We start from the raw sequence: 22,601 nt of genomic DNA on the forward strand, positions 1-22,601 counted from the left end.
GAGGAGTGGGGTGGAAGGGTTGCCAGCCTTGCGGGCCATGCCCACCTCCCTGGGTGCCCTACTCCATTATGCAAGGTCACACCTGGCCCTCCTCTCCTTCCTTTTCTCAAATTGCCTGAAGCACTTTCCCAAGAGGGGAGGTGGCAGGAGGTGCAGCTGGGTCCCTTGCCTGCCTCTACCCTGGTTAGTGACCTTGGCCATCTTCCTATTTGTCCACACTTTGGTTTCCCTCTGGGAGATGGTTAGTCTCCACAGAGTTGGAGCTTTGTGGGGTGGGGTGGTAGGTGGGCCCCAGCCAGTCCTTGGTGCTGCCTCCTCCAGGGCTAGTCTGGACTCTGTAATCCCTGCCTTTTTAGGGCTGGAGGCTTGTAGCTCAGGCCTGGGTGTTTTGGGAGGCAGCAGGGACTAGCCGAGGAGGGTGTGGTCCCGGGGAGCCTGCAAGCAATGAGGGGTGACAGCGGTGTCTGAGCAGAGTCCTGTCCTGCTCCCGTGGTGAGAGGGAGTCCCAGTTAGAGGTCCGGGTTCCCCAGAAACCTTCCTAAGCCTTCTCTGGCAGAGAACATGGGACCCCTTAGTTTTCCCCGTCCTTCAAACTTCCCGTGTGCTCGTCTGTCTTCTAGCTGGATTACGAGCTCCTTGAGGCCAGGCCTGTGCCTTTTGCCTCTCTGGCGGTCCTTGCTGGGCCTGGCAGAGTGTTGCTCAGCACTAACTGGCTGCCTGATGAGGGGCAGAGGAGTGATGGTTTTAGATGGGGCCTGGGAGGACTTGCTAGGCCTGGAAACAGGGCTGAGTTTACTCAGAGGTCTAGAGTGAGGCAGAAAAGGTGACTCTGAAGGCCAGACTGCTGGGGCTCAACTGAAGACAACCCTATTTATTAACTGTGTGGCTTTGGCAAGTGACTGAACTTCTCTGAGCCTCAGTTTCCTCATCTGCAATAGGGGAGAATAACTGTACCTGTTTCATGCTGTGGTTGTGAATATCAAATGGGTTAGTTTATTGGAAATACTTCGAGCAGTGTTTGAGCCCGGCACATAGCAAGTGATCAGCAAATGCGAGTAATTGTTATTATTGGTTTTGGTGGTGGTCCTGGTGTTTCTCTAGGGGCTCAGTTCACTCTTTTCTCTCTCTTGGGGTTGTTCCGTCCCTAAGACGGGAGCATTATGGGATCAGAGGGTGGAGGAGATGGTGGCGTCATTTTCCCTTGAGGGGGTCCTAGCATCCGAGCCTAGAGAAGAGATTCCCCCTGACCTCTGTCTCTCTCTCTCTGTGAGTGTGGGGAGGTGGGGAGCTAAGGGGACCTCCCGAGGCCCTGTCTGCCCAGGGGAGCCAATGCAGAGCTGTGTTTATGGAGGACGCTGAGAAAATTGCCATCACTGTAAACAAGATGCATTATTATAAACCAGGCCAAGCTCCCCTCCTTGGATCCTATCCCATCCCTTGATGAGAGTCACTGAATCAGAGACTCCCAGGCCTGGCAAGAATGTGGCTGGCCTGGCCTCCAGGCAGGCTTCTCTTGACCGTGGACCATACCCATGGGGGTGGTGTCTGTATTGTAAGGTGGGATCCCCAAGCAACTGCAAGTTGCTGTATCTTATGTCCCCTAGGTCTCTCTGAAGTCTAACCTCCATCCCTCTTGCTGCAACTGTAGTTCAGTCCCTTGCTGGCGGGAGGTGGGGGAGAACCAGGCCTAGCCTTTCCTGCATGCCACATAGCTGGGGGCTTTGAACCTGTGGTAGGGGCGGGTCCTGGCCACACTGCCTCTTCCTCCCAGGGCTCTCGCCTCTCTGGGGTCCTCCACCTTCTGGTTCCTCATTAGCAGGGGTCAGCCCTAAAGGCCTGCCAAGCCGCACTCTCCACCTAGCCCGGGTTCCCACCCAGGGAGGCTGGGGGTGCTCCAGGTCAGGGGTGTAAGCTCTATTTCCGGACCCCTGGCCCGCCCAGTTGCAGCTGCAAAAGGCATTAAGCTTTTTTTTGGAGAAAGAATGGGCTTGGGTTGATGATGATGACAGCTGGGGAGGGTTCCTGAGCTCAACCCGCCCCTATCTCGCTTCCCCTCCTCAACCCTTGCTCACCTCTGCTCCATTTCTAGGCCATTGCTCCTCTGGAGGAGGGGCTTGCCTTTGGCTCTTGACCTTGACCAGATCTGAGCAATCAACTGGTCTACAACAGCCCTTTATGGGGAGCAGTCTGTGGGTAAGGTCCTGGGTTTGGGGCTTGGTTGGGGGTCAAGGGGTGGGCAGAAGGTTCAAGGGAAGTGTAAGACAGGCCCAGGGCATGGGGAGAGCAGTGTTCTTGCTCTGTCCCTGGACTCTGGAAGTGTCCCTTCCCTTGCTGGGCCTGGTATCCTCACCTGTCATATGAAGGGCTAGGGAGGTGCAGGGCTGGAAGCGTCCGGGAGTCCATCCCAGGCTGCAGACTTCACCTTGGATTGACCTTGCTTCCCTTCTGCCCCGCCCCCACCTCTGGCAATCACAGGCAGGAAGTCCTGCTGATTAGGGCCCTAATCACTGGCTGAGACTCCTAGAAACAGCAGAGCTGGTTGAGCAGAGAGGGGTAGGCGGACAAGCACAGGGAGAAGCCCTCACCGAGGGATATGAGCTGGGTGTTCAACTGTCATGGGGGGCACTTGATGCCTGCTTGAGGCTGGGGGTCAGCTTCTGGGGTGGGGGCAGTGCCCAGGCATCCACCGTGGAGGCTGTGTGGCCGTGGCTGAATCTGGCCAGGCACACGAGGCCCCTGATTATTCACTTAAAAGCTGTTTTTGGGCACTGACCCTATGCCAGGCAAGGTGCCAGTGGTATGGGGCTGGAAAGGCCAGGGGGACAGGGTCTAGTAGGAGACAAAGGGGAGTAGATGGACAGTTTCTGCCAAATGCAGAGGGCGTATCAAGCAGGAAGCGGTGTGTATGACCTGGTGGAGTGGAGAGAGCTTTGGAGAAGAGGTGCCATTTGAAATGTTTTTTAAAAGAAAAATTTTAAATGTTTTTATTGATTTTTGAGAGAGAGACAGAGAGAGAGCACAAGCAGGGGAGGGGCGGAGAGAGAGGGAGACACAGAATCCGAAGCAGGCTCCAGGCTCCGAGCTGTCAGCACAGAGCCCGGCGTGGGGTTTGAACCAACGAACAGTGAGATCATGACCTGGGCCGGTCAGACGCTTAACCGACTGAGCCTCGCAGGCACTGCGAGATGGGTTTTGAAGGTTGAGAAGAAGGAGTTGTGCAGGAAGCAGAAGGGATGAAGACTTCTTCAGGCACAGGGGAAAGGCACGCACGAAGGCACAGTAGCACACGTGTAATGGATAAAATAGTGGCTCCAGTCCTGTGGTAGAGTCAGACACACGGGGCTGTCCCTCCCGGCTCTGCTGCTTATTAGCTGGGTGACCTTGGGTCAAACCTCAGTATCTACATCTGTCAAATGGGGTTACTATTCCAACCTCTTAGAATCATAGTAGCGATAAAATGAGATCATGTCTAGGAAGCAGTCAGCTCAGTGCCTGGCACAGGATAAGCCCTCAGTGAGTGTTGTGTGTAGGAAAGCCTGGCTTTGGGGAGAGCTTGTAGGTGTTGCTTGGGGTCCGGCCATGGGGGACTTTCTGAGCCAGGTTAACAAGGGAGCAGCCGAGGGCTTTAATGTGGGAGAAATGTGATGAGACTGTTATTTAGGAAGGTGATTTGGGCAGCTGTGAAGACTGTCCTGGCCCGGGAGATCTGGGGACAGGCCATAAGCCAAGGCCCTTGGACTCCTCTGTTCAACTTTCTCAACCCCAAGCTGGGAAGTCCTCTCCTGAATCACTTCGTCTCTCTGGGCTCCCTTCCCACGTATTGCCCTCCTCTCCTGAATCAGGAGGCCGAGGAGGCACTGAAACCTTCCTGGGAGATCTTTCAGGTCAGAAGAGAGCCCTCCTGGGCGAGGCTTCACACACAAGACCGGCACGGACGGATCGTAGCGGGTAGGGGTGAGGATGGACCGCAGGCAGCTCACGTTTCTGAGGAATCCAGAGGCTCCTTTTGGGGGCACCCTTCACCGTCTACCTGGCACACAGTAGGCCCTCACTATTGGCCGAATGAATGAACAAACAGGAGTGTCCCCGAGTCAGGTGGAGGATCCTGCCCGCTTGGAGGCGGAGGCTTCCCTGCCTGACTGTAAGCGGCCTGGTAAGTGTCTGGACAGGGGCTGCCCGTTCAGAGGCACGAGGACCGTTGAGCGTCGCCAAGGCCAGTGTGACCGCAGGAGTTCAGTGACTGTGTGTGGATGAGGAAGCAGGGATTTCAGGAGCTTTAACTTGGAGCCAGGTGCTATCATGAGGCAATGTGGCAATGTGGGGGCGGGGAGGGGGTCAAGGTCAGATGCTGCAGTCACACCGTCTGAGTTTCAGTCTTGACCCCATCTTTTGCAGGCTGTGTGACTGTGGTCGGTGCTTTAATTTACTCTTCTGTCAAAAGTGGGAAATAAATAGAAGCATGTCCAGCATGTAGGCCATGTTATGTGACCCTTGATTATCATTACTGTTATCATTATTACTTGTGTTGGTGTAGAAGGAGAGAGGCAGGCAGGGGCTTCTCGGCAGGCATAAGTGCCCAGAGTGGGTGGAGAGCACAAGAGACAGACGAGGCTCCCCAGTGCCTCGTGAGCTTCGAAGGCTCTTCAGTGCCTTGTGAGCTGCTTCGAACGTCACACATGGGGCTGTGTCTGATGTGGCCAGCTGGGCTGAGCTGGGCGTGGGAGCGGAGGCTGCGTCCAGCCTGGATTCCAGGCTGGAGCCCTGGGAGAGCAGGGGGAGCTGGGGCGAGGGCCAGGGGGAGGAGAGGTGAGCAAAGAGGAGGCCAGGACTCTCCCAAGTCCCCAGCTGGGACCCTAGGAATTCCTCCCATCGTCTGCTGCCAGAGGGCCTGGCCTCTTAGCTACATGGCCTCCGGAAGGCCTGTGGTCTTTCTCCCCGTCTGCTGGGAAGACTGTTCCTCCTGCCCCTTCACCGTTAGGCGGTGATTGCTCCCCACCAACCACTGTTTGGGGCACCCCCTTCCTTCCTTCTCTCCTCATCTCGGCTTCAGCTCTCCCAGTTCCAGTGCTTTTCCGGATGAGCAGCTGCTTTGCAGTGGGCAGGGGTGAGGGTGGGCTTTCAGGGCCTGGCCCAGGACTTGCGGTGCAGTGGAGGGACTGGTGGCAGGTGTGGGGGGTCAGGTGGCCTATTTCCCGTCCCTTTTTGGCAACATGTGACCTTGGGCAAATTGCGTCCCCTCTCTGGCTTGTTTCCTCATTTGTAAGGTGACAGATTGGCCTTAGGAGAGTTCTCTAACCAGTGCTGAAATCCTGCAAGTCTGTGGATCTTTCTGAGCAGAGAGGCTCTTCCTCTTGGGGCTGCTAGAGGAGCCATCCAGCATGGGAGTGGGTGTCCTGGAAGGTCTTCAGGCGTCTGCTGGGAAACCAGCTGAGATGCTGGGAAGGTCCCTTCCAGCCCTGGGATTGGAAGGTTCTTTGCCCAGTTGACCACTCTTCCAGGCAGCTCTGTTTCTTGGAACAGAGTGGAGGGTAACAGCTGTCAGGGTTGAGTGGACCAGAGTCTCCAGGGCTCTGTCCCAGTGACTCAGGTGGAGATGCACTGGCAGGATTGGAGCTAGTGAAGCGGGGGAGGGAACCAGCCAGATCTGCTGGCTCCCCTCGGCCACTCTCAGAGAACAGAGTGGGAGTAAGTGATGTGCTGGGGGGGGCAGGGTGCAGAGAAGAGTGAGTAACAGTTGTGAGTGAGTAATGACCCCGTGTCTCTGCTGGGCAGGTGGCTCCTAGTCTGCAGGGCTGTCTGGGGCTCCGGAAATGCTCCCGGGAGGCCCAGCCACTGAGTCACTTAGGAGCTGGGGGTCTAAGGTGGCATGCCCCCCGCCACCCTCCTGGTCCCTTTGCTTCTTTCTCTGTGCTCCTCTGCATCAGCCACTCCTTCCAGCTCTGCCACCACACCCTCTAGGCCCCATAGTTGCCCTGTCTTGTCTTCGAAGCACCCAGGTGACTTGGGTTGCCTATAGGAGTATAGATTTTGCAGTCTGGCTATCCTGGGTTCAACTGTTCATAGCTGTGTGACCTTGGGCAGCTTACTTTTCTCACTGAGCTTCTGTGGCCTCATATGGGAAAAGGAAGATGTGTCTATTGTACGCACTGTGGAAAGAATTAAATGTGGCATCATGTCTGCAGTACCCCGTGCATTCTATGTATTCAGATATTGGGGCTGTCAGTCAAGGCCCCAAGCTCTGTTTTGCTCCTCCTCACCACCTCCACCCCTAAAATTCCAGCTCCCATGCCTTTATTCCATGATTTTTAGGATGTTTATTCTCCTATCAGATCTGCCCCATGGTTTGTACACTCGCCCTCCTGTTTCTGACCCTTCCTACCCAGCTTCCATCAGTGTGCCTTGCCCCTCACCTGCTCTTTCAGAAGGACGGGCAGGAAGCAGGTAGGGGGGAGAGTCCAGGGGGAATCTGCTGCTGGTCCTGCCTCAGTGGATGGGCTGGCTCCTGCGGGCACTTTGAAACAACAACAATCTCTGAGATCTGGGTGAGTGTTCAGACTTGAACCCTCCCCACCCCACCTCTGCTGGTTATGCTCTCCCCTCCTGCCGTCTGCCCACATGGGTCATTCTGCCCCTGGCTTCCTCAGATCCTCTGTGCTCCGGGACCCGGTCCCCTGCCTGTGGGTGTGCTGGTGGGGCTGCTGTGTTCCTGTTGGTGCAGCTCTGCTCCGGGTGGGGCCGGGAGCGCTAGGGAGTGACTTTGCATCTGGACCTGGCAGTGGGCCGCAGGACTGTGTGTGCAGTGTGTATGTGCCTTAGGGCGTGTGAACTGTGTGTACATACATCAGCAGTGTCTCTGGGCCACCGGGTCTGTGGCCCATGTGAGCCCCCTCTCCTGCCTGTTTAAAATCTGCCTGCGTTTTCTGAACCCAGTGGAGAGAGGCAGGCCTTCCGCTGCCCCTCCCTGCAGCGCCCCTTCCCCCGGACCTGGTTTCAGATGTGTGCATCTCCGAGGTTCTCCTGGAGAACAAGGAAGCAGGGGGGTGGATATGCGTCAGATGGAGCCAAACAATGCCCGTGACAGCCAGGCCTCCGCCGGCCTCCAGTGCTGGCTTCACTTCAAGTCTCCGCTGCCTGCCTGCTAATTGGGAGTGAGAGGGGGCTTCCTGCGCTTCGGCCACAGATGGATTTAAAGGAGCAACATGAGGCTGGGCTGCCTGACCCTTGGGATTCCTGCTTCCGGGGCTCCTGGTGCCGTTCATCAGAGCAGATGGGGTTCCAGCACACCAGCCCTTGACAGGTGCCAACTGTGCGGAACCAACACACGAACTCCTCCTGCCGCTGCCTTCTGGGGCCTAGGAGTTTCCTAAATGAGTGCATTTTCAGATACCTGGAGCCTAGCCGGAGTTGAAATCTCAGGGGGAAAAGGTGGATTATTATTATTATTATTACTTTTTTTGGATGGGAATCTTGCATTATATTCTACTGTCCCGATCTCTGACTTAACGGTGGATGGGCGGGACCTTGTAAGTCAACAACCTCATCTCATCTGTTGTTGTTCCTCAGTTTCTTCTTTCAAGAGGGCATGAGAGCAGAACCTACCTCACGGGGTTGAAGTGACGATTCGAAGAAGTCGGGACACATGCAGTGCTCAGAATGGGGCACCGTGCAGTTTACTGCTCTGTAAATGAAGACGTTGAGGGGCAGACAGGAGCAATAATACAATAGCAACCGACTCGGTAGAAGGGGACTGTGTTTATCCAGCGGGTGCTGTGTTCCAGGAATCTTTAATCGTGTCCACACAGTCAGCTTTATTGAGTTGCACCCTGCAAAGTGGGTCTCCTAACTCCCATCTTACAGATGCAGGGGGCTTCAGGAAGTGGTGGTCTGGGACAAAGTGCCATCGGGAGCACGCCTCACTCCACGTTCAGTGCTTTTTCTGTCCCACTTCTTGCCCTTTGGTTGGAAATCACATGGCCTCCCGATGTGTTGAGGAATTTGGAAATAAGGATCCGCAAACAGAAGGTGTTATGTATGATCTTTGAGATCTGAATCTGCCCCCAGCTACCCATTTCTTGGCTAGATTCAGAGCAGTCTGGAGTCTGGTGATGAGGGAGAATGACCTTTAGCTGTCCAGGGAACGTAAAAGCCACAGATGGGCCTTGAGGATATAGAAGTTTCTCCGGGGTAATATGCGGTTGGGTTTCTTTTCACCTTGTTCTTTCTTTTGGTGTCCCTGAATCTTTCAAAAAGGAAGTACTTTTAGGTTACAACAAAAATTTTCTTCAAATTTGAGATGGTTTTCTTTTTCTTTTTCTTTTTCTTTTTTTTTTTTACGTTTTGGTGTTTCTGAAATTGGCATGTGCCTTGCAATTGAAGTGTACGTGTTGGGTACATTTTTCCCCCTCAAAAGCAGGTACCCAATTGATGGTGCCCCAGACAAGCAACAGCATCTTGGAAATTAGGAAACGGGGGGAGGGAGGGGGTAAACACCTGCACTTTGCAAGGCACCATGCAGGTGTGGAAGGGAGAGAGGCCAGGAGGCCCCGTCATGGCCCGCGAGCAGATGCTGTGCTGGTTTCAGAAGGCCAAGGGAGCCTCTGGTGTTTGTGTGGGCTCGAGTGTGGCTTCTAGCCCCAGAATTCTCAGCTCGTGGCCTGGCCGAGGCCAGCCTTTCCCCCACTACCCTCCCCTCAGCCTCCTTTGCCATGTCCGAGGGCTGCTGGTGTGCTTCTCAGCAGTTCCCGAGCCCTTTGACTTCTTGGGTTTCCCCCTTGCTCTTAGATATTTTTCCCATGCGTCCTTCCTGCCTTACTGTTCTGGCACAGTTTAGGGTCAAAGGCTTTTGTCCCTTAAAGTTCTCATCTGGGGACAGAAACCCTCAGTGGGGAGTGAGGGGGGTTGGGTGGGCAGTCTCCCTCTGGGCGTAATTTCTGGAAAAACAGATGGGTTTGAATCCCAGTGAGATAATAGGCCTCTTCATACCTTCATTATAGCAGTTACTGGGCTCTTTTATAATTCTCTGTTCACATGTGTGCCTCCTCCAGTGGGCCCCAAGGTCCCCTCCTGGGCCAGGCCATTCTTATTCATCTCTGTCTCCCTCAGCTGGGAAGCTGGCACTGAGGGGCCCTCCTCAGTATTGTTGAGTGAATGCATGGTCTTGCTTCCCATGCCGGTCACCCCCCTGCCCTCCTGCCCCCCATTCCACTGAAACCTTCACCACAGACCACAGCCCTTCCTTGACCAGATTCTTCTAGGAACTTCCTAGAAGCTGCTCTCTGTGCTATAGGCCATGTCACCCCACCCCCTGCTTCAGAACACATGGCCCCTCTCCAGGAGGGGAAGAAGGGCTGGGGTTTTCCCTGGTCTTTGAATCTCAGGAGAAGGCAGCTCTGAAGTCTACATTTCACACTGCCTGTTGACACTTTCACTTGTACAGTAGAGGCCCTGCTTCCTCCAAGTCCTCCAGGCTGGGCCCCTCAGTGGTATCTGGCTTCTCCATCTTCTAATGTCTCCTTGAAGCTCTCTTGGTAGCCTCTCACTCTGCTTCCGGCCCTGGCTCAGCGCCAGACTCCCTTCGGTGGCAGCTGCCTATTTTAGGCTGGACATTTGGCCTCCAGCCCTGCCCCTCACCTGTGCCCTCTCTCACTGGCTCTGGAGGCACTGGGCTACTCCAGAGCCCTGGACATTTGCCTCAGTCCCACCCATCAGGCCTTGCACAGTGTGCCCTCTTTGACCCGCTTCCTCCATTTTGCCGTGTGCTCCCTGGGCCCAGCCGACCGGTCTCTCTTCTCTGTTTTCCCACCTCTGCCGTCTCCCCTGCTCCCTCCACCTCAGAGGCCATGCCCGCCATGAAGCTCTTGCTGTGGCCCTGACTGGGCAAGGTGGTGTGGTGCTGGGCAGAGCGGAGGCTTGGGACCTTGGGTGAAGTGTATGACCTCTTGGAGCCTCATCTGGGAAATGGACTGATAACACCTAGTACCTCAGAGTGTATTAGATGGAACAGAATTAGACCTGAAAGGGGGTTTCTTTGGCTGGAACAAGAGCACTGAGGCAAGGAGGTGGGGAATGGAGACTGAAAGAGAGACCCAGCCAGGTCCCTGAGGACTATGAGGACCATATTAGGGCATTTGGACTCTATCCCATGGACCCGGGAAGGACTTCGGGCAGGAGAGTGACAGGGCTGGATGTGCATTTCCAAAATAGTTCCCTGGCTGCTTAGTGGGGAATAGGTTAGAGGGGCAAGACCGAAGGCAGAGACCTGAGTTAGGAGGCTCTCACAGTAATCTCTGTGGTTAAGGGGACTGGAGGGTAGGGTGGCTTGGAGAGATATTTGGGCAGATGAATTATCCAGGCTTGGTGGGAGGGAAGGGAAGGAGGAGTCAAGGCGGGCACTCAGGTTTCTGGCTTAACAACCTTGGGTGGCTAGGGGTGGGGGAGTAGAGTGGTTGTCAGTGATGAGCAAGGAAGCGGTGGGGCGGAGGCAGGGTGGGGGTAGGGCTGTGAGTCCAGTATGCTGACCAGTGTCAAGCCCAGCTGTGCCTTCTTAGCCCTGCCGGTAAATTCCTGTGGCCTCATGTGCCCCACCCTGTCTTGTGGCTATTGCTCAGCCCCTCTTGGACCCTTGGCTTACTCTCTAGTGCTCCCAAGGGCCTGGCACATAGTAGGTGCTCAGTAAAGGTTTGCTGACCTCAACTTTTCCGATTCTCTTGGTCATCATAGGAAGGCTGGCCTGGTTGCAACCTCAGCCCTCCTGGACTCCCTAATTGTGGGTGTGGGTAAGTGGGGCGCTGGAGCTGGGGTCCCAGCTGGGGTTCAAGGGGAGGCAAATCTTCTGAGAAAATGCTCTGCAGACAGCCGGGCTTCCAGCATGGGCTGATCCGGTGCTATCTTATGCCATCTTCCAGAAGGGCTCTGCAGGGGACCAGCTTCAGTAAGCGGGGAGACTGCTGGCTGCACAGCATATGCTCTGCTAGGTCCACTGCAACCCCTTTCCTGTGGCTGGAACCTTCTGGCGGGGCACAAGAAGGGCACACCCAGCTCTCCCCCTTGTGTAGTGTTGGACTTCCCAGGTCAGGCTGCTGCGTGTGGGTGTGGCTAAGAGGTCAGGGAGGTGTTTGCCTGTAGAGAAACTTCCCTGACTGGAGAGCCCTTTCTTGAGTGTGTTACCAGACCTAGAGGCTGGCAGTGGGCTGGGAGGCCAGTGAGTGGGGCCTGAGGAGAAGGTTCCCAGACAAGAGGGTGGACCCAGAAGGGCAGCTGCTGGAGCTTGGGGAGCAGGTTGATTGGGTCAGTGGTTCAAGAGGTGTATGGCTCAGGAGGATTTTGGGGGGAGGACTGGGGGCAGGAGTCCCAGGGGCAATGCCTGGAGTCAGCCCTCTGGGACTCTCCTCTATTTCTTGTCTGAGTTGGAGCCTGTGCTGGGTTTGGGGAAAGGGCTGGTCCCCTGGCTCTGGAGGGGACTCTTGGCTGGGACATTCCCTACCCCCGTCAGCTCGAGGTGTCCCTGGGAACAGGCCCCTTCTTGCCTCCAGGAACTGGATGCACTTCCTTTCCTGAATCTGAGCAGAACTCTATATAAGGGAAGGAAATAGCCGAGTAGGCCGGGAGCAAGCTCTGGTGAGGACAGGTGGCCTGGAGGAGGGGGTGCGGGCCTGGGAGGAAATGGAGCCAGGGCTGTGGCCATCTTTCCCCCAGGAACCCCCTGCCTAGGGCCTGGGGCTCAGAAGGGGAGGCCAGTGTCTTGAGCCACGGAGCCATCCTGGCCTTGTTCTTACTGCCCCCCTCACCACGGCTGTGGTGTTCTGTAGCTGCCTGACTGTTATGCACCCTCAGGTACTGAGGGGTGCACATTTGCCTCCTACGGGGCTTCCGAGCCATCCCTTGGTCCACTTGGCTGGGCTCATAGGGGCTGGCTGTGGTCTTTTTGCTGGAGCCCAGTGGACTCGTAATATGAAGTCTCAGGTGCTGGGCTGTCCACGGCCAAGGGGTCCTCGGGCTCTTTCTTCAGTCACATGGCATGTGGGCTAGATCCTCTGGGGTCAGGGTCTGCATTATTCTTGACCCCCGCCGTGTCGCCCCCGTGACCAGGGCTCAGGTAGCAGCATGCTGGCCACAGGCTCCCTGAGCGGGGCCCAAAGGGTGAACAGCGGCTCCCGTGGGGAGGGTCCACTTGCTTTGTGCAGGGCAGGAAGGGAAGAAGTTGGGGGCAGTGGTATCCTTCCGTGCTGTGGCTGAGGGAAGAGCAGTAGAGGCTGGAGGTGGGGGTCTATCCAAGTGTGTGTTTTGTTAGGGTAGGGATGAGGGGCTCTTGGTTTTAGGGTGCCCAATGGCCCCTTGTCTCTGGGCTTTGGAGCTCCTCCTCCTCTCCACCCCTTTCCTCCCCCCCCCCATTATTAGTAGTATTGCTATTTGCATTATCTTCTGCCTGCCTTAAGTTTCACCATTTACTTCCCCCTGCCTCCTCTCCTACTCAGGCATCTTCAATGGCTCTCCAGTGCCAGCATCTGAAAGTCTTAACTGCTTTGCTGGGCAAAGTTGCCCGTAGGAAGTTCCAGCCTGGAAAGAGTTTGCAGCCAGTCCTCCTTCCCTTGGTCTCCTTCAACGTGTCCTTTAGTGTCCCTCCTCCTTCCTTCCCCCACCCGTGTCCCGGCCAAAGGAGACTTCTAGTGGTTCTTCCTGCTGTGCCTTATTCACGTGATCATTGCCACGTGAAACGCCCGCTCCTCATCTCCACCTGTTAAAACCCTATCCACATAGTGAGCTCCAGGCCCTGAACGAGACACCAGGGCTGCCCACCCTGGGGGGTCTTAGAACAGTAGTGGGTGTGACACCCCATGGACAAAAGCAATGTGTCCTGGAGGCCTGGCCCAGAGACCCCCTGCTCCGTGGACCCTGCTTGCGCCCCCCCCCCCCCCCCCCCCCGAGTGCTCTCTGCTCTCACAGCCCCTGGCACCTGTGTATGGCTATGGAGGCAGCATGGTGCGCTGGGCAAAGTGGGTTTCGGAGTCAGGCCGACCCAGGTGGCAGTCCGGGCACTGTCATTTAGCAGCTCTGCCCTCTTGGATCTCACAGGATTGCTGAGAAGACTGCTTGAGATCCTGTGAGATGAGGGTACTGCTATCTACCGCCAGAGGGCCACAGGGAGAGGTGCCCGGGTGGCTCAGTATGTTGGGCGTCTGGCTTGTGGTTTCGGCTCAGGTCATGATCTCACGGTTGTGGGATCGAGCCCCCTGTCGGGCTCTGTGCTGACGGTGCGGAGCCTGCTTGGGATTCTCTCTCTCCCTGTCTCCGCCCCTCCCTTGCTCTCTCTTTCTCTCTCTCTCTCTGCAATAAATGACATTTAAGAAAAGGTCACAGGGCATGTGAGGGATAACATAGTGTGCCTGGCATGCAGTGAATGTACACAGAAACCTCACCAGATGCCGCTGCTTCTGCTTCTGCCATTGCTACTACCTGTTCGACTTTGGGCAATTGCTTAACGTCTCTGAGCCTATTTGCCACAAAAACTCGTCATGAAGACTGAATAAAATTAATGTACGTAAAGCACCCAGTCAGTGCTACACAGCAGGCCCTCGGCAAACCCACCTTTTCTTCCCTCCCGTGTACCTTTTGGTGTCATTTGAGATGGGCGCCTGGAGCGGTGGGGGCAGGGATGTGCAGGAGGCGTCAGCGAGAACTTCGGTGGAAACAGCCTGGGTGTCCATCGAGGATGGATGGATAAACACAATGTGCTGTACTTATACGGTGGAATAGTCTTCAGCCCTAAAAAGGAACGCCGCTCTGCTAAGTGCAAGACATGAATGGATGATCCTCATACAGTCCTGGAGGCTGGAGGTCCACGATCAAGGCGTTGGCGCGTTTGATTTCCTCCGAGGCCTCTCTCCTTGCCTGTTCCTTGTGTCCTCACGTGGTCCTCTTTTTTTGTATGTACCTCTAGTGACTCTCTGTGGGTCCTAATCTCTTCTTATAAGGACCCCAGCCACAAGGGATGAGGGTCCACTGATGGCCTCATTGTAACTTCATCACCTCCTTAAAGACCTTTCTCTAAATACAGTCCCATTCTGAGGTACCAGGGAATTAGGACTTCGACATATGAATTTGGGGGGATATAACTGAGCCCATAACACGAAGTGAAAGAAGCCAGATACAAAATGCTGTGTGATTCCCAGTGTATGAGGTGCCTAGAACAGGTAAATTCATAGACATAGAGAGGAGATTAGGGATCTCCAGGGGCTGGGAGGAAAGGGGAAGGGGGTTCTTGTTTAGAGGATGTGGGATTTCTATTTGGGAAGATGAAAACATTCGGGAAATGAATAGGGGTGATGGTTGTACAGCAGTGTGAGTGCACTTGATTGCCATCAAATTGTACTTTTTAGAAAAATGATTAAAATGGTGGGGTGCCTCGGTGGCTCAGTCGGTTAAGCATCTGACTTTGGCTCAGGTCATGATCTCGCTCTTCGTAAGTTTGAGCTCCACGTTGGGCACTGTGCTGATGCTCAGAGCCTGGAGCCCGTTTCAGTTTCTGTGTCTCCCTCTCTCTCTGCCTCTTCCCTGCTTGCACTCTGTCTCTGTCTCAAAAGTAAACAAACGGTGAAAAAATTAAAAAAAAAAAGAAATGGTTAAAATGGTAAATTTTATGTTGTGTGCATTTTACCACACACACAAAAGACTAGCTAGAGATAAGGGGAGTGTATGAAGTGCTTACGTCAGAGACTCAAGTGGCTCTAATTTTGGCCGGGGGAAGGCGGCCCTGTCCAGCCCCAGGGGCCAGGTGGTCATGGGTGTGGGGAGCTCCTTGGAAGGGTTGGGCAAGTTGAGGAGTCTGGGGTTTTATGTAACCGAGGCTGAGAACCTGAGGCCCTGAGAATGGGAGTTGTCACCCAGCTGGGGACCGGGTCCTACCACTTGCTCATGACTGAGGTGGCTCATGACTGAGGTGCTGGGGGCCATGCCAGGCGGGTGCCTGGAGCCCACAGACCAAGATTTCACTTGCAGTGCACCCTTCCCCAGCAGATTGACCGGGGACAAGTGTCATGATCTCTTCGAGCCTCCATTTTTTCATCAGTAAAATGGGAGCAATATTACTGACTCTGCAGGACTGGAAGGTCTCAGAGAGACAGGCATGTGGCAGGATTAGCCCCAGCACCTGGCACACAGGAGGTGCCCAACAAATGGCAGTGATTTTTACCACTAGTGGCTGCAGGTGCCTTCCTTTCTCGGGCCTTCAGTGTCTTTCATCGTTCCACAAGTATTTAGTGTGCAGCTACTATGTGCTGGGACTAGTGTGATGAACAAGATGTATTCCTTGCCCTCATGGAGGTTGTTTTCTAGCAAGGGAAACATAGACAAGAAAACAGACACCTGCATAATTAGAAACCGTAATTAGGTCTGTGAAGGAAGAGATAGGAGTGCAGGAGTGTGTGTGTGTGTGTGTGTGTGTGTGCGTGCGCGCACGCACATGCTCATATGTGTGTAAATTAAGGGAGTCAGGGAGGGCCTCTCGGGGGTGGTGGCATTTAAGCCGAAGCCAGAAGTGTGGGAAGGACTCAGCTATGCAGACAGCTGGGCTGAGTGTGTCCCAGGCAGAGGGAACAGCATATGCAGAGGCCCTGAGGAGGAGCAGAGCTAGGTGTGTTCAAAGGACTGAGATCAGCCCCCCTCCCCTTTATGGATTTGGGTCCTTGACAAGGAGATGGATATAGAGTGGTGGTGGAGAGGAGGGCAGGGGCCAGGTCATGCAGAGAGCCCTTGTCTGCCTGGCTGGCTGCTGTCTGGTGCTTTAGACCCTCGTGATCCCTGGGGGAATCTCCAAGGGTGTTCCTGTTGTTGGTATTTTGCTCAGGGACATTTGAAACTCAGAAAGCATTAGTGGGGGTGGGGGAGGGGGCTGATGAATGCCCAGCATTGGCCCTGGTCTGGCCCTGGCTCGAACTCACAAACCGTGAGATCATGACCTGAACTGAAATCAAGAGTTGGATGCTTAACCGACTGAACCACCCAGGCGCCCTGTACATTTTTTTTAGTAGGATCATAATGAGTCCAGGAAAAGAGCTTAGGACAGTAGCAGACAGACAGCCACATTCCATGAGCTTTCCATTACTATTGTTGTTGACTATGGCCATATGGAAGCCAGCGTCTACAGGAGCATCGGCATAGCAGAGAGGGCAGGAGCACATCTCGATCTGGAGCCAGACTGCTGGGTTCGCGTCCTGCCTTCTCTACTGGACAGCTTGTTAACCTCCCTGTGCCTCAGCCTCCTTGTCTATAAAACAGGATGCTGAGGTTTGTTGTAGGAACTAATGAGTTAATTTATGCAGAGTGTGAAGAACAGTGCCTGGCATATAGCGAGTGTGATGGGAGCGTTAGCACCGCTGTTTTTATTGTTGCCTTTCTTAGGGTGGAAAAGTGTGCATCAGGCCTGCTCAGCCCCCGCTGTGTAGATGGGGTTTTGCAGGTATATCAGGGGAGGAGGCTTACCTGAGGCTGACCTCCTGGGGCTGAGCCCTGGAATCCTGCACTGCTGATACCAGGGAAACGAGGATATGACAGGGCTGGGACCCAGAGCCGCTACGGACGCCCCAGAGTCTGCCCCCTCTGCAGAGAGGTTTCTAGCTTCGGTCCCTAAGGGGCGATGGGAGTGGTCAGTGCTGACACCCGGAGTGTGGGGCGGTAGGCACCGGCCACAGAGTGGCAGGGGGCCCTGGCTCTCCCTGGCACATTCCAGGCTCCTGAGAGGGTGGCCAGGGGCCAGGGTGCCGGAGGGAAGGAGAGAGCCTTTTAAGGAAACATTTCTCTACTTTCAAAAAAAAAAAAAAAAAAAAAAAAAAAAGGAGAGAGAGAGAGAGAGAGAGACAAGAAACATTGAAACACACAACAAAGTTAGTGGGCTGGCTGGCCGGCTGGCCTGGAATGCACAGCTGTGGGCGGCGGGTGGAGGAGGCTGCTGGGGGGCAGCAGGCCACGAGGGGCACCCAGGCCTCAGGCCCTCTGGCTGGGGGGTCCGCAGATTCCCCTCAGATCTAAATCCTTAGAGGGTGGTTCTGCCTCAGGAGGAGCAGGGAAGGGACCTGGGGTCAGGACACCTGGACCCCCATTATTTCTACCGCCTGAGGATGTTTCTAGGAGAGAGACCCTCCCCCTGTTTCAGAGGATACTGTCCATTCTGCCCCTGCTTTAAATGTACCCATAACCTCTCCCTCAATCCCCGGTCCCTGAATGGGAGACTAGAGATCCCCTGGTGAAATGGCATGGGAGACACTGGCTATGGATGGGACTTGCCCGGGTCTGGGATGCTGTGGCCGGAGCCCGCAGCATCCCTTCTCCCGCAGTATGGTCCTCCATCAGGTTCCCAGCCCCGTCCCAGCCCGGAAGGAAGGAGCAGAGCAGGGCGCTGCCCTGTGGATTACACCCGCTCCCACCCAGGCCCCAAGGGACCCATAAATGGTAGAGCGGTGTGGGAGGAGACACTGGGGGCCTAGCCCCAGAAGGTTGAAGCCTGCAGCCCCTGAATGGGGTTGGGGACGGGAGGAGACAGGGAGGAGGCCACTGCTAGATTCAGGACTCCTGCCCTGAAGGCGCCTGATGGGGACACCCATGTGTCCCTTGTCTGAGACCTTGTCTGGTGGGTGGGGAAGGTAGGGAGCCCCGCAGGCCACAGTCTCCGCTGGGGCCTTCCCTTCCTTCCCACTCCGTTCTCCTGGCATCCTCCACCCCACTCCAGGCCCTGGACTCCCCTCCCTGAAACTTCTAAAACAGTCACTCATGGCTCCATGCTGGTATGTGTCAAGAACCCTGAACTTGTGAGAACATTCCCCCCATGTTTCCTCATTCTCTTGAACATAGGGGATGAGTCCTCCTTCACATTTCATTTCGGGAATCAGAATGCCTGGGTTCAGATCTTGCCCCCTTCTCAGCTGTGTGACCTTGGGCAAGTTGTTTAACCTCTCTGTGACCCCTGTGCCTCAACTGAAGATATAATAGCACCTACCCTTTTGGGTTTCTGGAAGGATTAAATGAGTTAATATGGGTCAAGCACTGATAATAATAATGCCTGTCATTTCTACAGTCCACATTCAGCAGGTGTTAGCTGTTGTTCCCTTTTTTGGCCTCATACATGAGTCTTGCCACAATCTCGGAGTAATGCTGAGTACCAGGCCATAGATACTGAGATTCAACTCAGGCTTCTTTGGTGGAGAATGAGCTGGGCAGCAAGCCTGTAACAGGACTGGGTCAAGAACCCGGGGATGCTAAACCCCTAGTTTCTCCACGCCTTGCAGAGCTCAGGGCACACAGTCATGTGTTGTCCCCTTCCGGGCTGGTGTGTCAAGCCTGGGGATCCCTTGGGCTGCCTGGAGGACAGCCTGGGTCAGGTGGAGGGAGGGCCCGGCTGAGGGTGGCTTCTCGTCAGCAGCCAGGTCCAGCAGGGCCTGGGCTGTCACCGTTACCGCTTCACTGGCGTGGTGGCTGGGGCAGGGGTTGCCCACTGTTTGAGGAGGCAGCAACCCCCTCTTTGGTGATCCAGGGCTTGTGCCCAGACACCCTCATGCCCGAGGGAGAGCCTCCCCCTAGTCCCCTCTGTGGGCCCCTTGGGTTGGGAACTGGAGCCAAGATTGAGGTATGAGCTCCAAGAAAAACGTGTCCCGGCTAGAAAAAAAAGAACACACTGCGCCTCTGATAAAGGGCCCTGCTAATTGTCAGCGTAGTGGTTTTGGCTGCCCTGGCTGGGGGGGGGGGGGGGGTTGTTATCTCAGGGAAGGGAGAAATGCAGCCCTCCCTCCCCAGTCCCTCTGTCTGGAGGCCCAAGTTGCCACCCCCGCCTCCATCGGAGAGGAAGATGAGGATGATGTGGGAGCCAAAACATAAGAGACTCCTAAAAACTGAGAACAAACTGAGAGTTGATGGGGGGGGAGGGAGGGGAGGGTGGGTGAGGGGCATTGAGGAGGGCACCTGTCAGGATGAGCACTGGGTGTTGTATGGAAACCAATTTGACAATAAATTTCGTCTTAAAAAAAACCAAACAAACAATAGCTCACCCATACAGGGTGCTTTCGCCCCTCAAGGCTTCCTTGGGAAGAGCTGGCAGGGGCCCTTCGCCAGCCTGCTTCCCACATGCTGAGGGGACCCCAGACACTGCCGTTTTTGGTGAGATGCCCTGGTGCTGGGGAGAACCTCCTTTCTTAGAGGTCTTAAACGTGTTTTTAAAAAAATTTAAAACAAATCTTAGCCTACTGTAGAACGTAGAGCAAAGAAAAAAAAATCCTTATTCTTATTACCTCAACCCATTGTTGTGAAAAATTCTGGTGCACTGTCTTCTGCGTATTTTTCTACAGAACTGAAAAATTGTGATACACATTTCGTTTTTGCCTCCTGCGGCACCCCCTCTACCAAGCATTATTGCCTGAACGTTTTCCCATGTTATTGCGCGGGCTTCTAGTGGCCTCTCAAGCTGGAGATTGTCATTGTGTTGAGTTGAGGGAAGGGGTGTCTAGTGTGGAGGTGGGACCATTGGAATGATCTCAGGAGGCCCTGGTTTTCTATGGGGATGAAAGATGCTAACCTTGCCCTTTCTCTGTTCCTCCCACAGGTGGCTGCCCCCTGCATTCCTCCATCCAACCATGAACTGGTGGTGAGTGACAGACCCTTCCCTACCCTGCTGGTCTCTCCTCCTCTTTCCCCAGCTCCTTGGTTACAGCTTACTTTAGACCTAAGCATGCTGCAAGCCCCCGAGGGTGCTGGGCAATTCGGGGAGGAGGAGGAGGGGGACCCTTCCCAAGGCTGAAGCCGGACTGGGAGGAAATGAGTCATGAGGTCCCTTCTGATGAGATGCAGGGCCTCCTATTTCAATTTGAGACTTAAGTCCTTGGAAAAACCCATAAAAGGGCATCTTGCATGCCTCCGAGGCCTGGCCAGGTGCCTATTGTTCTGGGGCTTCCAGGACCAGGGGGTGGCATCTCCTTCTACCTGCCTGGTCCCGGGTCAGGTACCCTTCGGCTGGAGGAAGGGGGACGGGAGGCATGACCCACAGAGTTCACCTGCTTGGGCAGGTGCTCACACTCAGGTGGCCCGTTCCACCTCCAAGCTGGAACTGACTCTGCTTTTCTGCCCCGTCTCCCTGTCTCCCACCCTTCCCTCCCCTGTCAGGCTTCCAGAGAAGTATGGACGGGCAGGACTCATGAGTTGTGGGCTGGGGAGAGGGGCCCGTTCCAGACTGATCCCAGCTGGGCTGACTTGGAACACTGGGAACTTTTCTTCCCTGCCCTCTCAGTGCCTTCGCACCCTGTGAAGGCCTCCTGCTCCCCAGCCCAGTTCTGGAGGCAGGCAGGGCCCTGGAGGCTGGAGGGGGAGGGGTCTGCCCCACACGGGGCATGCGTGTGCATGCGGGGTGTGTCACAGAGGGCCCCGGTGGGCACAGTCAGATTTGCTGGTGCAGAGGAGCCTGTGGTGACCCTGGTGTGGGTGGGGGCCGGGGGAGGGAGCAGGGGTGTCCCTGAGGCCCAGGCTGTTCCAGGTATCTACACGCTCGCTCAGCCTGCATACTGCAATCTCCGTCAGGCCACCTGGTTTCTTCTTTCCCTCCAACACCCATTGGCCGGGTGACCGTGGACCAGTCCCCCCCTCTTTCTGGACCCCAGTTTCCCTTTCTGTCAAAGAGAGGGGTTGCTCTAGATGCTCCCCAGGCCTTCTCAGTGCTGAGAAGTGTCCCCTCCACTGAGGGTCATTGATGGAACGAAATCAAGTTTGTGGAAGTGCCTGTGCCTCAGACACCTCAGACTCTCGGTGGCGCCCCTGCCCTCTGCACCCCAGGCCCAGGCCCTGCCAAGCTGTTTCCCTTCTGTGCAGCGGCCGCCCCTTTCCCTCTGGCCTCCCCGGGCTCAAGCCCTCCTGGGCCTCAGCTCTGCCCAGCTGTGCCGCTCCAGATGTGGAGTGTTATTCACGCAGGGCCCAGTCGCACGTCGTCTGACAACAGTGGGGGTGGGGTGCCGCGGGGAGGTGGTGGTGAGGAGGCCAGAGTGCGGGCCTGGTCTGCAGCCACCAGCGAGAAGTCTCTCTGGGATTGCTGAGGGTCACCGTGGCAGGCCGAGAGCAGGGAGGAGGAGCATAAGTCTCATCATTTCAACCCAACTGCCACCACCTTGCCTCTGAGAACAGAATGTCCTTGGCTGGTCTTGGACAGCTGGGGGGTCCGGGCTTTAGGGATCTTGGAGCAGAAGCCAGATTCCTGGCCATTTGGAGTCCTGTGAGCTTTGTTTATGTGAGGAAGGGGTCAGGGGTTGGGACAAAAGGGGACAGGTTGGCACTCCAGCTGGAAGGATGTCAGATACCAGAAGGAACTCCTACCTGTCTTCCCATCGGGGTGATGTGCCCCACCTGTGCAGGGGACTCTGCCCTTCCCGGAGGTTGGGTCAGCCACCTGGTGGCGAAGCCGTTGTGACACCAGCTTGTGCCCACAGAGGGCCCCCACCTGAGTCAGAATAGCCCCGCCCCCTGCCCCAGCACTGGTGAAGAGTGAGGGGTTAGACTACCCCCTTTGGGTCCTGGCTCCCCAGTCTGTGGTATGCGATCTTGAACACACTGCTTAACTTCTCTGGGCCTCAGTTTCCCCTCTGCAGATTGGGATTTGGTAATAGCAGCCACTGCATGAGATTGTTAAGAGAATAAAAGGAGCAAATGAATGTATTTAATTCATCTGGATTCAGGGCCCTCCAGCAGCTGGCCACTTGATTTGCGTAAAAGTCCAGTTTCTTGCGTTGGCCTGTGCGTGGTCTACGTGACAGGTTTCCTTTCCGACCTTGCCTCCTTCTAGAAGCTCTCTCCTTCACTGACTCTGCTTCAGGTACCTTGTCTTCTCGCTGCCCCTTGAACATAGCAGGCACGATGCTGCTTCAGGGCTGTAGAGCCTGCAAGGCTCTTTCCCTCCCTCGGATCTTCCCACAAGTGTGAGATTTCTCTTCCCCCCGCAACCCTGTCTCCCCTCCCTGCTTTCCGTGTCCCTCCACGTATTGCCGTCTGGTACACTGTGTGTCTTACAAGGTCCCCCTCATACCAGCATGTAAGCTCTGTGTCAACAAGGGATTTTTACTGTTGTGTCCATTGTTGTATCCCCACTGTCTGGCACATAGTAGGTGCTCAGTATGTGCTCACTGGGTGGCTAGAAGGAAGGCTTGCAGCCGGATGCCTGGTGCAGATTAGGTGCTCAGTAAGCAGGGCTGCTGTCGCTCCTATTCCCTGGCTTGCTGATGGGTGGGTGGGGGGGTCTATTAGGGGGGCTGAGCTCCAGCCAGAATCTCTCCTGCTGTCCCCAGAGAGTGGGAAAGTGGCCCAGGGGAAAACCGGGAGAAAGTTTGGCTTCCCCCTGAGGGCACTCAGCACCTTTTCCTCAAGGCAGGCAAGGCAAGTGCTTTGAGCAGGTTCACAAGAGGGAGGAAAGGGTGGGATGTATTTTTTCCTTTCTTTTCCATTTGCTGCCTCTCCTTCAGCCTCGGCAGAGCTGGTCTCTGGTCTTCCTGCCCCCTTCCCTCGTGCCCCACACCGTGTGTGTCTGCCCGTGGTGTTTTCTCCATGTCTCAGTTGGGCCCCAGCTCTCCCTCTGGCCTTCTCACCCA

The 22,601-nt window shown here is 55.5% G+C and overlaps 1 protein-coding gene across 9 annotated transcripts in view; it reads left to right on the forward strand.

Annotated features, from left to right (window-relative positions):
• The window catches only part of TNS1 (tensin 1), a 225,196-nt gene that overhangs the window by 93,948 nt on the left and 108,647 nt on the right, over window positions 1–22,601 (forward strand). For all 9 annotated transcript variants that reach the window (XM_078450884.2, XM_078450894.2, XM_078450887.2 and 6 more), the window contains one exon: window positions 19,583–19,624. Coding sequence is in view for 3 of the 9 variants with exons in the window: in XM_078450886.2 (XP_078307012.2) it covers window positions 19,583–19,624 (42 nt within the window). In the remaining 6 variants the exon portion in view is untranslated. The remainder of the gene's footprint in view (window positions 1–19,582; window positions 19,625–22,601) is intronic.

This window comes from Panthera onca, chromosome C1 (genome assembly GCF_046562875.1).
Source record: "Panthera onca isolate mPanOnc1 chromosome C1, mPanOnc1 haplotype 2, whole genome shotgun sequence".
NCBI lineage: Eukaryota > Metazoa > Chordata > Mammalia > Carnivora > Felidae > Panthera > Panthera onca.